This window comes from Phoenix dactylifera, chromosome 6, assembly GCF_051530095.1.
Source record: "Phoenix dactylifera cultivar Ajwa chromosome 6, Ajwa_hap1_PhDact_Kaust_v1.1, whole genome shotgun sequence".
NCBI lineage: Eukaryota > Viridiplantae > Streptophyta > Magnoliopsida > Arecales > Arecaceae > Phoenix > Phoenix dactylifera.
In genome coordinates this window covers 34,059,869-34,075,220 of record NC_143195.1, presented here as the reverse complement: position 1 = coordinate 34,075,220, position 15,352 = coordinate 34,059,869, and the positions used below count along the sequence as shown (strand labels likewise).

Sequence of the window (15,352 nt, the reverse complement as noted above, 5' to 3'; positions counted from 1 at the left end):
AAAACCAGCCATCATCAAAACTATACGGATCAGGGAAGAGGAGAGTACCGCGCCTCCATTTTGGTGAAACCAAGAGGTACCGTTATACTCACCCGCGGCACAGCATCGACTCTCCACCCCAAGAAATTCTCATCCGTACGATTGTCATTTCTCACTCCACCCGACGGCTCATGTAGGGGGAACAGCTTCAGCTTCCACTGATCCCTTGCACACGCCACCCAAAGGTCCCCTCCTCGACCCTGTTACCGTTCCCCTCTTCCCCCCTTCCCTTTCTCTCTCCCCCTCTCTCTGGCGATCGATGGCTCGGTTGCATTAACTCTGGGCATTGAAATCCCCAACAACCTTGGGCCCCCACGGCATTCAATAGTCGCGGTAATTCAGCTGGGCTCTTCGTCGGCCGCGGCCACCCCAGCTAGGCCGAGGCCTCTGCCGCCTCCTGTTTCCACTCTCTGTTTTACCCAACTAATCCGACGTCGGTCCCGAGATTTCAGGAGACGCCATTAATGAGCGAAACCCCAAACTTATTTGTTGCTGAAGAACCTCCGTTTGCTTGTTATCCGGGTTTTATGACCATGTGAATGAGATATATATATATATACACACACACTATAGTGCTGTTTTAGCTTAACTTGTTCGGATGCAGGTGGTGGAGGTCCGGGGATAGAAGAAGGGGAAGAGGGGGGAGGAATGGAGAGAGCGGAAGTTGCCGCGGATGCAAAGAATGACGAATGCGTGGCTTCTGTTTCTAAGATTTCCTCTAGTTGTTCTCTGCGTCACAAGCGCTCTAAAAGGTGTGATTTTTATCTAAGTTCTTCTGTTTCCGATGTTTTTCTTGGTCGGGATGATGAATTGGGTGTTATGTGCGGGTTCTTTTATGTTTTTAAGGTTCCAATTATCCCGAAACAGACTGCTTTTGGGAAGGTTAGAGATAGTGGGCGGTTGTGTCGTTTTTGCTGCCGTGCATTACTCTTATATAGTTAGTTCTTGGATTTATCCCAAGGGACAGGCTTCATAATTGCTTATTTTTGTCCAATTTTCGTGGTGCACCAGTAATTTTCCTCTGTTGTATTTTTAGCATTGTTGTTTTGATTAGACAAACATGATTATTTTCTTGCTTGCATCCCAGTTCAGAAGCTGAAATTTTCATCTAAGATAATCTGAACTGCAAAAAGGGCTATGAACGAGTATTTCATTTGAATTCAGGATTTGTGTTGTTAACAGTACTCCTGGGGTCTTGCTATTGCTTGTACGCCAGGTATCGTACTCGAGGAATTCCATGATTTATGATTTTCTGATTGAATTGATTGGTCGATCTTTCAATGAGGATGATCGCGATGCTCAGATGCATAATCGTTGATTTCTAGGAGGAATTTTGTGTGTAAGATGTTTTGGGCACTTCAGCTTTGTCCTATAAGCTTTTGTTTACCATAGGCTGGTTATTTCGAAAATGTGTGTGATTGGTCGAGTTATGCTGCTTTGAAATTTTTCTACTACCAATTAACTTGGGGATACATTTCTGACCTTTTGTATATAACTCTTTTCTGTTCAGCTACCTCCAGTGGTATCTCTTTTTACAGACCACATGATTTTCTAGGAAAAACCTATTTGGTTTACCCTTTTTCCTAGGTAACATCCAGGATGGCCAAGATATTTTCCTCAATAGAAAATCTTATCAGGCATGAAAATTTACTTTTCTATCCCATCTAGCACTTGACGTTATTCATCCTTAAGTACTTACCTTCTACATACATATACTATATGTACTGCTCCCTAAGTTACTTGTTCTTAGCAACAAGAGCTTGGGCTATGTTTCAAGACATAAGTATACTGCAAGGGAAAGGCGACTACCTTTCCACAATCATCTAATGTTGGCTTAACAATCGACATGTTAGAAGACCTGCTTATTGAGACTCATACAGGATTTAGTTTCTCTAATGGTTCCTGGCTTGAATCATGACAGAAAACTTGATGTCATACATTTGTCACTTTTTATAGGCATCTTTATGACCTATATGGTATAAGCATACTAGTTTTCCTTTTGACAACATAGTGTCAGTAACAACAAATGAGGCCTTAATGGCAACCCAATAAACTTTCCAAATTTTGGCCGTCTAGAATAGGATAAGAAGATAACATTACTATCATTGATGCGGCACTTTTCTTGCTTTTTGACCACTATTTATTTTTGCGTCTGTTGTCTTTCTTTCTTTCTTTCTTTCATTCATTCATTCCTTTTTGGTAAAATAAAGGACTGTGTTGCTTGATTTCTTCAGTAACCTACAGACATAAGTCAATCAGTGAAAAATTTGTGCTTCACTATCATTTTCAATGCAGGCCATTTCCTAATGGCCGCCACCTTCTCCACGTTCTCTTCATCAAAATTAATGTATTTACCCTTTGCCATTTACTGAATAACTCAAGTTATGTACATATTTCAGTTTTAAGTATAATAATCATCTCCTTTAAATGACAAAAATATGCTTTTAACATGGGTATAATATGTCATCAATGGAAACAACGAACCGTCCAGTAAAAGATTTGAGCACTTAATTTATTAATCACATGAATGCACTTGATGCACTAGGGAGCCTGGACGAAATTACTGGCCACATGCAAGGGCAAAGCCGATTTGCATCATAAGCCCTAATTTACATGAGATACTAGATTTTTAATGTGCTTTTGCAAATCATCCTCTTCTTTATCATTTATATTTTGTAACCTTCATTTTTCAAATTTACAACTTATTATATGCATTATGCCAATTTTTCCCAACAACCCCCTGCCATTGACCTCTATCATAAATACATAAGGATTCAAGTGCTGGTATTAATTGACTTAACTAGCCAAATAAAAGTACAGACTTACCTTCAGTTATGTTTCTTATCCAATCGTCCAAATTCCCCCCTTTTCCACTTTGCAGACTCGACCATCCGCCTCTCTGTTCTCTACATGATGATGGACGCTGAGTAAAGATGCCGATGAATGAAGGGTAACTTAATCAAGTCTTATTTGCTGATTAAACCTTAACTTAGAGGATTATCGAAGCAAAATATAAGTGTTAAACTGAAAACATGAAAAAGGGCAGTCTTGTTGCGAGTAAAGGATAATGGATGGTGTTATTTGAAAAAAAAAAAAAAACAACTAGCAAACAACTTTGAGACTAACTCAGTCTTGTTGACTGGGCTTGGAAAACTATTGATTCTAATGCCTAAGGCAACTTTAAATCTCAAACCTGATATAAATGGTAACTCTGAATTTCAGACTGGTTTCGACAGCTTTGTCAGTTGTTTCATGGAACAACCTAAGCCATCAATGCATTTTAGGGGTGATCCTTAGCTTTTTAACTACTTGTCAGAATTGGTTGTTATAGTAACCAGTTGAAAATTAAGGTTTCTGGAAGCAACGGAGGACATATCATTGTGATCTTTCTAGCTAGGGTCCTTTGACTTAGCTTTGTTTGATCTGGATTTTCCCTGAGTCGTCAAATAATGTTCAGCATTAGTTGACAAAGAAAAGACTCTTGCACAAATACATGCAGGTGTATCATAGTGAACATTGAAGAAGTAATCTATGTCAGGGCAAATCACTGCTAGTGCGAGCACAAATTCAAATGATATTTGGTTCAGTTATGATGGAAAAGTTTCAGACTATGAATCCTTTCTATGTTTATTTAAGATAAGTTCAAGCTGTATATTGGTGCAACAAGCTTGTAAAAGAGGATCCCTATGAAGCTGTAAAAGCATCTATGCAAGATCTGGTAAAGATGAAACTTAGATCTCTGCAGGTTGAAATTTACATTGTCAAAATGTGCATGCTAAAGACAGTATGAATATGATCCCATTTATACTGTCAGCACACTTGTATAGATGCAAAGAGGATCATGCTTTTATAATTTTGAGCATATTCGACTGTAATACAAAATGTTTTTTGGCTATAGAAGAATTAAATATTTAGGTGTTACTACTAAGGTTCCAAGTTGGTAAAAAAGAACAATGGACCAGATAAAAGACAACCTGCAAGCGATGACGCTGATGTGGATATGACATCACTGGACCAGAAAGTATTTAGTCATTAAATACTATCCATTACTCATCAACAGACACAAGATGAAATGTTTCTAAGAATTATACTTGACATGTTTCGAAATATAGAAGTATTGCATTACTTTTCTCCATTAGCTTGGGTGAAGATTCAGGCTCTGGAATCCATGCTTATCTAGAATTCAGGCTTTATGATAGTTTGATATACTTTATTCCATATCTAAAGGATTTATTGTTTATATTTAAGATTCCTCTGAGTCAGTAAAGTCTACGTGATTACGTTCAGATTAAACAAGGGATTAAAGTTTAGCCGAGTATGATGTAGGCTTTACAAAAAGGATACTACATATTCTAATTAATTGTTAAACATTTTTCTTTTTGAGGTGAATTTCTTTATATACCTGATCTTCCCTCCAGTGTACTGCGCCGGCCTTGTCTTCCCCGTTTCTTCCTTCTTTCTTCTCCTTCACTTTCTCTTCTACTTACCATATCAGGCCTTGTCATCATTGCACTGGTTCCATCCATATCTGCATTAATAGCACAATCTATGAAATGGCAAAGACGTATTAAAGTCTCATCTATTTAATGTCCACCTCTTATTTTTCTGCATGTCATGTTAAAACATACCACCAGCATTGAGGTTAGCCTTGTTTATTGAATTCTAAAACTTTTCAATGTGTTGACAATGCTAGCATATTCTGAATGTACTTTTGTATATCATAGCATATGTAAATTTATAGTGAAAGAATCAATCACCTTAGTTAAATTACTCCAGAACTTAAAGATTATTTTCCTTCTTAAGGCTGAATGTCTTTCTTCATACTCTTTTGCTGCTAATTATCATAGAACAATTGTTTTCCTGTTCAGTGCATCTGATAGGAACCTAGATACTGTGAAACACGGGACTTTGTATTGCATGGGAAAGGATTTCAATGACTCTAAGGTGAGACTCCGAAAGTGTATTTTATCTGATTAATTCAGAGAATTATGCTCCATGTTATTATCTTGTTTGGATATCATATCCCTTAAACCATAGTTTGATGAATTTGTGAAACCGAGAATTGCTACTTACTTATTTCATCATTTTTCTGCATGCCTAGACTTTGCGAAACATAATGAAGTCAACCTACGGTTCTCTGAATCAAGATTCAAGCGACAATGTCAGTAAGACTTCATCAAACCACCGAGCTTCCTTGGAAAATGATGTAAGAAAAAATCCTTGTAAACATTCTTTGGTGTTCTAGGCTTTTCTTTACTTTCTGTTTTGTGGTAGATGCGCACATACACACACACACACACAAAAACACACTTGGCTTCCAAACACTACTTGCAAATGATCAATGCCCTTAATCGATTTATTTTAAATGTACGGGGGTATTTTTGTCATTTGGCTCATGCCATTAATATGCTAAAAACTGAAGCAATTATTGCACGAAAAGGTGCATTGATGTCATGAGAGATGATAGAACGACCCTTATGCTTGTTAAACTATAAGTGTAATACATGGGAGGTAAGCTTGTTCTTTGCCCTAGATCAACTCAGAAAGTTGGTCTAGTGGGAGAAATAGCATTATATCTCTATCCTATATGTGCTACTATGTGTGTGTGTGTACATACGTAGCTACCTACAAATCTATCTATATGTTTTACCAAGGGGGAATCGTGAATGGAATTGGAATTAGTGGCAGAACTGTGAAGTGCCTCTTTAGTCTTTACAACATCTAAAGTCCTTGGATTGACAAAGAAACTGCCATAAAGCATATATATATGTTTGCTTGCCCACATTCACATTAGTAAACAAACATTTACATATACAGGTCATTCATGTGGTGTGTATAGTGGGTCAGAAGTAGAAGCATGGTGTAGTGAAATGTGTCTGTACATATGCTCTTGCTGTTGTCAATTAACCTCTTATTGCATTCTTAAAATGAATTTGTGTTTATTCTATATACATAAATTCAATAAATACATTTATTCTTGTGCAGCAACATCCTCATCTTGCATTCGCATTGTACTATATTTAATTGTCCGCTTTAACAGGACTGCTGATTCACTCTGAAACTTGCCCCTTAGGTTAGTTATGTAGAGACTATATGTCAACACAGTAGCTCAAGAATTAACCTTAAGAAGCTTTAAAGGCTGACAAATGATGCAAAAGTAACTGCAGACATGCAGAAATTAGATATAGATTTATCCTTGGAGAGATTAGAAAAGATAAACAAACGTGGTGAATAAAGGCAAGGATAATCGAAAAGATGGTTAGAAGAGAGTAAATGAAGAATGAGAAGGAATAAGAGGAGAAAGGGGCTGTTTGGCCTTGTTACTCTGACAGAACCCCTCTGTCCTTTTATTCTTAGAATTTGGGTGCCATGACTTATGGGTAAATGATTGTATCAGAATTATGGGCTTCGTTGCGTGTGTTACATTACCAGTTATGGGTCCATCATATGTAGTGGCCTAACAACATTAACACACTCTGTAATAACACAATAAATATGAGAATCAAGATCATATACTACAGATCTTCAATTTGAAATGAATCACATAATACTTATGCATGCAGGGCACTCTATAATGTAAATAAAATTCATACCAATAGGATCCTTTATATAAAAGTTGAATATATAAAGAGACCCTGAGACAAAAGTAGTAAAATGTATAGTTTCACATGATGAGGGGAGATAATGTCTTGTTGAGTGTTGGATTGCTTCATGTGCTAAACCATACCATAAAGTCTTTAAAAAAAAGAAATGGAGGCATAGAGATGTGTGGCTTAAAAATATTAGTCATTGTGGATATTAGGCTAAGAATGTAATTTTCTACAGATCAAACAACTACAGATGCATTTATATCAAGAAAAGACTATCAGATTTATGCTCGAGAAGGCGATTGGTCGAGCTTCTAGTACTTTATCTCCTGGACACAGACATTTCCCTGCTCAGGTATGATGGATGCCCCATTGTAATTTTTTTAGCTGGAACATCGTTAAATGGATATCTTGACTGGTACTAAGCAGGTGTAATAGTAGTCTAGAATCATAGAATTCAAACTGATTCACCAAATGTTGGATTGATTAGATTTATGACAAGAAATATTTTTTTAATGTTGTTTTAGCCTGTTTCTATTCAATAGGTCATGGAAAACAAAAAGCTCCTGGATTTTTTTGCTGACCTACAAATAATAAGTTATGATTTACTGGTCAGGTTTACAGTTATATCTACCTTAAAGAGGTACTTCAGTTGTTGGTGCATGTAAAATATGAAAGACAATGATTTTAACTTTTGTATGCTCACTACTAAATCAGATAAGCTTGTAAACTTCATATTTTTAACTTATGAAGTTCTTTAGTAAATTTTGAGGGTTGAATTCTCCTTTAAACTCTCATAATAAAAGTCCAGGTTGAATTTATTGATGCCTGTGATCATTAGAATTGCAGCAATGGTTTATTGATATAATTCTTCAATAGATTGTTTATTGCTTGAAAAATGCAAAAATCAGCACTAAATTGATCCTTTATGCCCTTTGACTCCATGGAGAAAGCATTTGATGAGCCCTTCTGAGGCACAGTTAAACTTCGCAGTTACTTTATTATGAGGCATGACTAACCTGCAGTTTAGGTGTGACTTGAAGTAGGCCTGTGGCTCAGCTTAAATCCAAACTTTGGTCTGAACTAGGCGTTGCGTTGGCTCGGCTTTTGCTCAGTATAAATTTAGGCTGGACCTAATATGGACTCTACCTTGCATTCTTTTCACCATTCGAGCAATTGAAAAAGTAGGGTTTTCATTCTTTGTCGAGAGTATTTGAAGCACTTGGTTCCACAAAATCCAGGTTCAGATGCGAAAATAGCTCGATGAATGGACCTGAGCTATGCACCCTAACCAGTTTTGTATAACAATGATGGCGAACAACTATGAAAGGTGAAATGCTCCATATATGCACTGTACTTGGCAACGAGGACCTAGAAAAAGATAGCTCTGCTATCATGTTACCTGAGTTCCAAATGTTGGAATGCGGCAATCCACAATGGGAGGCAATAGCCAATTTGGCGCACTCAAAATTGGCTATAACCAGCCAACCAGATTTAGCTCAGCTGGTTCGCATCCCTCTTTACATGGGAGAGGTCCAGTGTTCGAACCCTGGCAGTGGCATTCCCTGTATTTCTCACAAAAAAAAGAAAAAAAAAGGGAAAATGGCTATAACTCTGCAGTATAAGATACAAGTGGACATGGTGTATGCTTACTCAGGGTATAAATATGGACATGTGTGTGTGCATTTACCATTTTATATTTCTTTCCTTATCTGTATTCCCCATTTTGTGGCATTTGTTTCATGTGTATTCTTTTCTCATTTTTATGCTTATAATCCAAATAGCAATGTTGATTCTTGCTAGTTCAGGAGGCCAGTATATGCTACCAGTTTATGGTAAAGATTCAGAATGATATTAAAATGCACATAAAACTTAGATCTCTAATATGAGATCACAATAAACTCGTGATTTTTGTCTTCAAGATTTAGGTCCCTTGGTTCTTTATGAAATCTTTTACCGCTTCAAACCAGTTTATGGTTTTTGACTGTTGTCCCAAGGAGTTCTGAACTCCTACCACCATTCCTGCATCTGCATGATGTTTTCTATATCACATCACATTAGTATCTGATTCTTCTTTAGGCAGCTCTCTGTCAAATGCAGTAGAGGCTGAGTGCCCTAACTTTTGTCTGACCATCTAAAAGAAAGTTCCTCCACTGTTATGATCTAAATCTTCTGAAAGTAAAATATATCTATACTCCTTATCTACATTAGAGCAAGCAGGTTGCATGGGGAGTAAGGAGAGCAGTTTGGTGAATGGATGTTATCTGACATGAAAGGGTATTCGAATAAATAGCTATACTCCAGCATAAGAAAGGATGGTGGTTGGAGTAAGGCAGTAATATTAGATGACAATGATGAAAAAAATGGTGTATGAAACGTTCTTAATTGGTGTAAAAGGCACATCTAATTTAAGTTCCATAGTAGAATATCAAATGACCTCAATTTTGATCACAACTTTCTATTTTATGTGGAAGATTTCACTCTGATGGTCTGGATGCAGTGTTGATATTAATCAGCAAAACCTTTATTACTCTAAGTTGTTTTCCAACTTCCAAGGTCTATTGTTTGCTTAAGTTCTCATAAACATTGAAGTTCATCCATAATGGAAATTGTCAAGTGCTCATGCTATTGACTATCACTATTAAATTAGTTGTCGTCTGAGTTTTTAAATTTCTAATAAAATGCTAAGTAATCTTCAGAATTCTGAAAAACTAGTATCTCTCAAAAGGTATGTTCCTTCAATTTTTGGGATATAAAATCTTTTTGAGAATTTGCTGAAGAGATCAACTAAGAATGATGTTCAAATTCTGTCTGATGTGCTCTGTATGTGCATTCATACGTAGCATGTGGAGTGGGTGGGAGATGAAAAATGAAGATGGTCATGGGACCAACAGAAGATATAACTCATGAATGCCAAGATACAAATCAAGAGATATAAGATTTGAGTGTAGACTGATTCCAGGATCAAGCTGTCCAGCTTACTTATAGCGTCCAAGAAGTCATCAGGACATTTTGTCTATTCTAAATAGAATGGTTGCTTTAGACAAGCTGGATGTCATACTTTTATGGTTATATTTATTCTTAAACAATATTTATTTGACAACTCCTTTCCTCTTTATGCTTACTTTTGTTTGTGTGTGTGTGTGCGCGTGCGTGTGTGTGTGTGTGTGTGTGTGTGTGAGAGAGAGAGAGAGAGAGAGAGAGAAATGAGATGTTTCTGTTGTTTAGTTAGGAGCTATCAACTAAGTGGAAATTAATAAAGGTCCAACTGGACGTGAATCTACAATGTAAAGAGCTCATGATAGAGAACAATACTTATAGAAGGTGCATTTTTTCATTCAATATTTTGCTTATCACTTTTGGGCTTCCCGTAATTAGAGTGATAACTAGTTTGATCTTCTGTGTAGGAAAGATTTTTTTTGATCTGTTAATTTTGCATTGCTTCCCCGCATATTTGCAATTAAGTTATTCAATTTTCGTTGGACTCCTTTGTAGGTTGTTGCAATATGATAACTGCCATAATCAGTAGTTGCCCTAATTTTCTTTGCTGGTCTTTAAGTGGATTTTGGATAGAAATAACTCAAGATTTTTTTTTTTCATTCTAGACAAGGGAGCTTATTGCAGAGATCGAGTTACTTGAAGAAGAAATAGCAAATCGCGAGCAACATGTTCTTTCTCTCTACAGAAGTATCTTTGACCAATGCATTAGTGGGCCATCATCAGCACAAAGTTCAGGCATGGCTTCTCCTGCTCACACAAAAAGTGGAGCAAGGAAGCACCCAAGCATAATATCAAGTGCATTTTGCTCCTCAAAAAAGTTCCCCTTGCAAGCTTTCCAGCTTTTGGCTTCCATAAAAGAGTATGGGAAAAGTAATCCATTGCTCAAGCCCAAGGGCAGACATGAATCACTGTCAAGTGAAAACTTGAATACTGGTGTTGATAGCAACTCCTCAGATCCTAAGAAGGTATGAGTATATATGACATGTCTATGTTTCTTACTATATTATGTTCCACTGCTGCTTGTACCTAGGGATATTTAAAAAGCAGTCACTATTTAGTTATAATATTTCAGTGCATATATCATCTTTAGCAAGATTTAGTGTATCATCATTGTAAGAATATGATAGTTGACTATTAGTGCAAAAGCCTTCTAGAAGTCGTATAAACACTCCATATCAGAAGCAAGATTTGTCCTTCTCTGAAGTCCTCATTGTAGAATACTAGTTTAAAATCTCCCAGCAAAGGGAAGCGTAAATTTTCTAGAGGTCTCATAGCTAGTCATACTTTCTACTTGTATTTTCAGGGTTCTAAAATTTCAGTTATGAACTACTGCATCTAAACATTCTACGGCTCTAATATTTGATATTTTTGCTCTCGACTAGTTTCCAACTGCCAGGAGGAATTATTTGGCTCGTACTTTGAAAGACCATCTCTACGAGTGTCCAAGTAAAATATCTGAGGAATTGGTTAGATGCATGGCTGCTATATATTGTTGGGTACGTAGTGACTCATCTGAAAAGCCTGAAAAAGGCCGCTCGCCCTTCCTGTCAAGATCATCTACCAGTGTTATCCTTCCTCGAAGAGGCACTGCAGATGAGCAGCAATGGTCTAGCAAATCTACAGTGGAAATATCTTCAATATCTCTAGACAAGAGCCAATTTTCAAGTGCATCATATGCAATAAATAACTATAGGTTAGAACAGAAAAGAGAGAAAATATTTTCCTGTGTTATTCTTTGATTCAAATCATTCAGAAGTGCCTAAATTGTTTAATCTTTCCTGTTGTTATTGCAGGTTACTGGTGGAACAACTGGAGAGAGTAGATCTGAGTGTGTTGGAAAGCAGTGCCAAGTTGGCATTTTGGGTCAATATCTACAATTCTCTCATTATGCATGTAAATCTCATATTTTACAAATTGATAAATCTCAGCATACATGTCTTGGATGTAAGTTGTATTTAATCAATTACTTATTTTCAGGCATACTTGGCTTATGGAATCCCCCATAGTTCTCTGAGACGGATTGCTTTGTTCCATAAGGTATGAAAGGCTATTTTCATGCCACAATTCAGAGCTCTAGCTGACATCTTCCCAGGATCAATTAGATGTGATACTGTGCTAGGCTGCTAGCTGACATCTTTTCATGATATATATTTCTTTATTAACCAAGCAGAATGTGATCTTGTTTTCCCTTTTCTTCCATTTAAAAGTTAAAGTTTGCAATTGCTATAATTTCCTGAAATTGTTTATTTACTTTTCATTGAAAAGCCACATTTCCAAAGTCATTACCAGAGCTATCCTGAATGATTCTTATGTAACAGAGAAAAATGATCTGTGTAAACTCTTAAACATACTTTTTCAACCCTTGAATAAGCACCATCCTGTTTGCAATTTAATTGGACCCAAATTATAAATTATTTCTACATGTAAGTTATTAAAATGATATTAAAGCTGTTTTTCCTACTTATCTGCATGCGCTTCTAAAGACTGAAGTCATACTAGAAAAATATTTTTTGATGTCAATTTTCTTTTTCTTTTCCTTTTTTCTTTGGGAGGGTTTTAACTATTCAGTTGGTTCTTGCAGGCTGCTTATAATATAGGAGGACACATCATCACTGCCAACACCGTAGAGCACTTCATTTTGAGCTGTCGCACACCTCGAATTGGTCGTGTAAGCTCAACTTGTTTCATTTAGTTATTCAGTGAATTGATTTCACCAAAACTATCTGAAAATGTAATTGTTCTTCCATAGGGATTGTATCCAGCAACATTTATGCCCATTTTTCTATCTTGTGCTGGCTTGCGTCTTTTGCGTTGCATCAAGCAATGTTTAATGGCAGTCTTTATCATGACCTCAAAAAAAATAATCTCAGACCTTATCTGACAAAGTATTTTTATGCTATTGTTCATATCATTAGATAAAGAGAGAGAGACCTGTGTCCACATCTCTAATATTTCCAACATTTTTTTAGTGGTTTGAAACTATACTCTCAACTGCAATGCGGAAGAAATCTGGAGAAGAAAAGCAGATCCTTGGGTCAAAATTTGGTATCACTGATTCCCATCCACTTGTTCTCTTCGCCCTATGTACCGGAGCTTCTTCTGATCCTATGGTAATCTTCAGCTCTTTCAAAAACATTCACCGACTTCAAATTCACAAATCTCTTAAGCAGCTCTTATCATTTGCAGCTGAGAGTCTACACTGCAAAAAATGTAACGGATGAGTTAGAGAAGGCCAAGAAGGAGTTCCTTCAAGCCAACGTGGTGGTCAGGAAATCCAGGAAGATTTTTCTACCAAAGATTCTCGACAGATATGCCAAAGAAACCTGCAAAAGCTCTGATGATCTTCTCGTCTGGGTGTCGCAGAACATAGATAAGAAGTTGCAGGAGTCAATCCAGAAATGCATGGATTCAAAGAACAAGAGAAAAGCCTCCCAGGTTATTGAATGGTTACCATACAGCACAAGATTCCATTATGTCTTTGGGAAAGACTTGACAGAAAAACCTTGGTGGGTGTAAATTTCTTGTCAATGATTCAGAAGTTAGTAAATTGTGTAACAATTTCACGGGCCCAACTTCTGCTGATATCGAAAGGATAGATATCAAACATTGATCTGTGTACATATTCCTTACTGTCTCATCGAGTGCAGTCTAAGAGACTTTTCATCTCAGCTACAACTCAATCTTCTAATGGATTTTTGTCCATTCCCTTAAAAGTTCCATCTATACCCGTGTCAATCCATATTCTAGATTTTAGACTATGTACTTTAGGGCAAAAGAAAGGTAAGAAACATGCATTATTTTTATGCAGGTTTGCCACAAAAAAAAAGGTTTATTTTTATATTTGAAAATTGATTTTTTTTTTTTTTGTGTGTGTGGGTCGGCTGCTCAATCTGCTCTTATATGAGCACGGCTAGCCATATCACTATAAAGCAAAAGGAACTAAGAATTGCTAGACCCATAGAAACTTCTCGGAATGCTGAATAACGAAAAAGGCGAACCAAGCTGCTCTCGAAGGATATGCCTGATCTGGATAGTTCGACATTCCTATAGCATTCGTCATATGTCGCACAGAAGCGGGTGCTCCACCTCCTTCTGTCTTTCTGTCTGAAGGCGATCAATCAATACAGCAAAATCTCCCTTCAGAATAATTCCGTCAGTCTCCGACATGTCTTGCATGGGAACAATTTTTCCGTTTTGGCTTTTCCTTTTTTTCTGGACCATTACAACCCTTCTCCCTTGACCAGTAAAGTGACACATTTACATGTGTATCGTCTTGTATTACATCTACATGTATTACAAATACATATGCATTTATAAGCTAAATGTGTGCATTAATTTAATGATAAGAGCATAATGATCCAATAAAGTTCAAAGGCATCGCTTCTCTCCCAGCCTGCTTCGTATATCCCATCTTTTTACCACTTGCGAGCTAGTGCAGTACGCGGGGGGCCAAGTCCAAAATGGCCGCTCTTATCCCACCATTAGATCCAGGCTTGCATTGGACTCATACGGCTTCCTTGCAACAATCAATACAGCGGATTTGGAAAAATTAAAATGAGCTGCAATTTGAGTTCACTCAACTGGGTATCATCCCAAGTTTCTCTCAGCATCCCCGTTGGGCCTTCCGCTTCATTTGTATAAGAAAACGCCAGTGTTGAAGCAGCGAGAAGGACAGCATCTGTGTACCTTCTTCTTCTTTTTTTTTTTTTGACAAGCATCGCCTAAGCTTGTGCAGTCTTCCTATCAAACGGGAAGTCCTAGAACTTCTCGTCGTAGGTACTACACTAGTAAGTGGACTCAAGGGTCACCAGGACCCATGTTGATTCAACGCTGCGGAGGGTCCACACTCGTGAAGGATTCAGCAAGTGCGACCCCGAAAAACTTTTAGGACATATTAGGCCCTGGGCAATAAAAATCCACAGGATCCCAGGGTGTGCGACCAACCATACGAGCAAAACGGGCAGCCACACGCCTCTTGGTTGAAGGCTATCCAAGATGGGGACCATTTACCAACGAGGATAAGAGTTGTATCTTTCGCAAGCACCAAATAATGATTGAACATTTTTTACGACGCCAACCGTTGGATCACATCTTTTGCATATCTCAAAGTACTTGAACTTTTTTATTCATCCCTTTCAAAGCGATGATTGTGCGATTCAATGCTGGATTCGCATGAATAAGGGTGAATGCTTATTTTGCACGTAAGGTACGCCTGTAAAAATTGGAAGGTATTTGTTCGGATGTTTTTTAGATTGGGTGCATCAAGTGTTTTTCTTCGCTAGAGTGGTAGGAGGATAGGACGCCTGTCAAGCCAAATGAAAGAGTGTTGCCAATCCTTAAAACAACTTGTAGCTTTTCTTGCTACTAGCTAAGAATGCATGATCAGTATTCAAGCTATGTCGTTAAAAATGCATGATCAGTATTCAAGCTACACCTATTGCACACCAACTAACCATCCAATTATGCCTCTCTATGTGCTACTTTTGCCTACATCCTTGCACCAAGGAAAAGTGTCCACCAAATCTATAGTAATTATTTTTGGATACATTATTGGAATTGTACTGCCAGAAAAATCACTTTTTGATCATTGATCTTATTATAGTCTAACAATACGTCTCCAACAATTTTTCATTGTTTTTTACTTCGTGTAATGTAGTGATGCCCATCTATACTTTGTTTTTTATTCTCTTACTTATAGTTTTATACAAAACTTAGCGAAGTGGGCA

General features: G+C 37.3%; 1 protein-coding gene across 3 annotated transcripts; it reads left to right on the top strand.

Moving 5' to 3' along the window:
- The first annotated feature begins 207 nt into the window (after positions 1-207).
- LOC103711652 (electron transporter, putative (Protein of unknown function, DUF547)) lies at positions 208-13,294 on the top strand. 3 transcript variants are annotated; one of them, XM_088723836.2, is made up of 12 exons: positions 208-372; positions 644-791; positions 4,908-4,983; positions 5,141-5,245; positions 6,865-6,981; positions 10,232-10,591; positions 11,009-11,319; positions 11,420-11,519; positions 11,604-11,663; positions 12,208-12,294; positions 12,596-12,736; positions 12,813-13,294. In XM_088723836.2, exons 2-12 carry the CDS (start codon positions 688-690, stop codon positions 13,140-13,142), a joined length of 1,791 nt encoding a protein of 596 aa, XP_088579962.2. In that variant the 5' UTR covers positions 208-372; positions 644-687; the 3' UTR covers positions 13,143-13,294. The 3 variants fall into 3 exon arrangements, with proteins under 3 accessions (XP_088579962.2, XP_026662232.3, XP_088579963.2); XM_026806431.4 differs by lacking the exon at positions 208-372 and adding an exon at positions 393-574; XM_088723837.2 differs by lacking the exon at positions 208-372 and adding an exon at positions 2,921-2,989 and having other exon boundaries at positions 683-791.
- Positions 13,295-15,352: the final 2,058 nt, after the last annotated feature.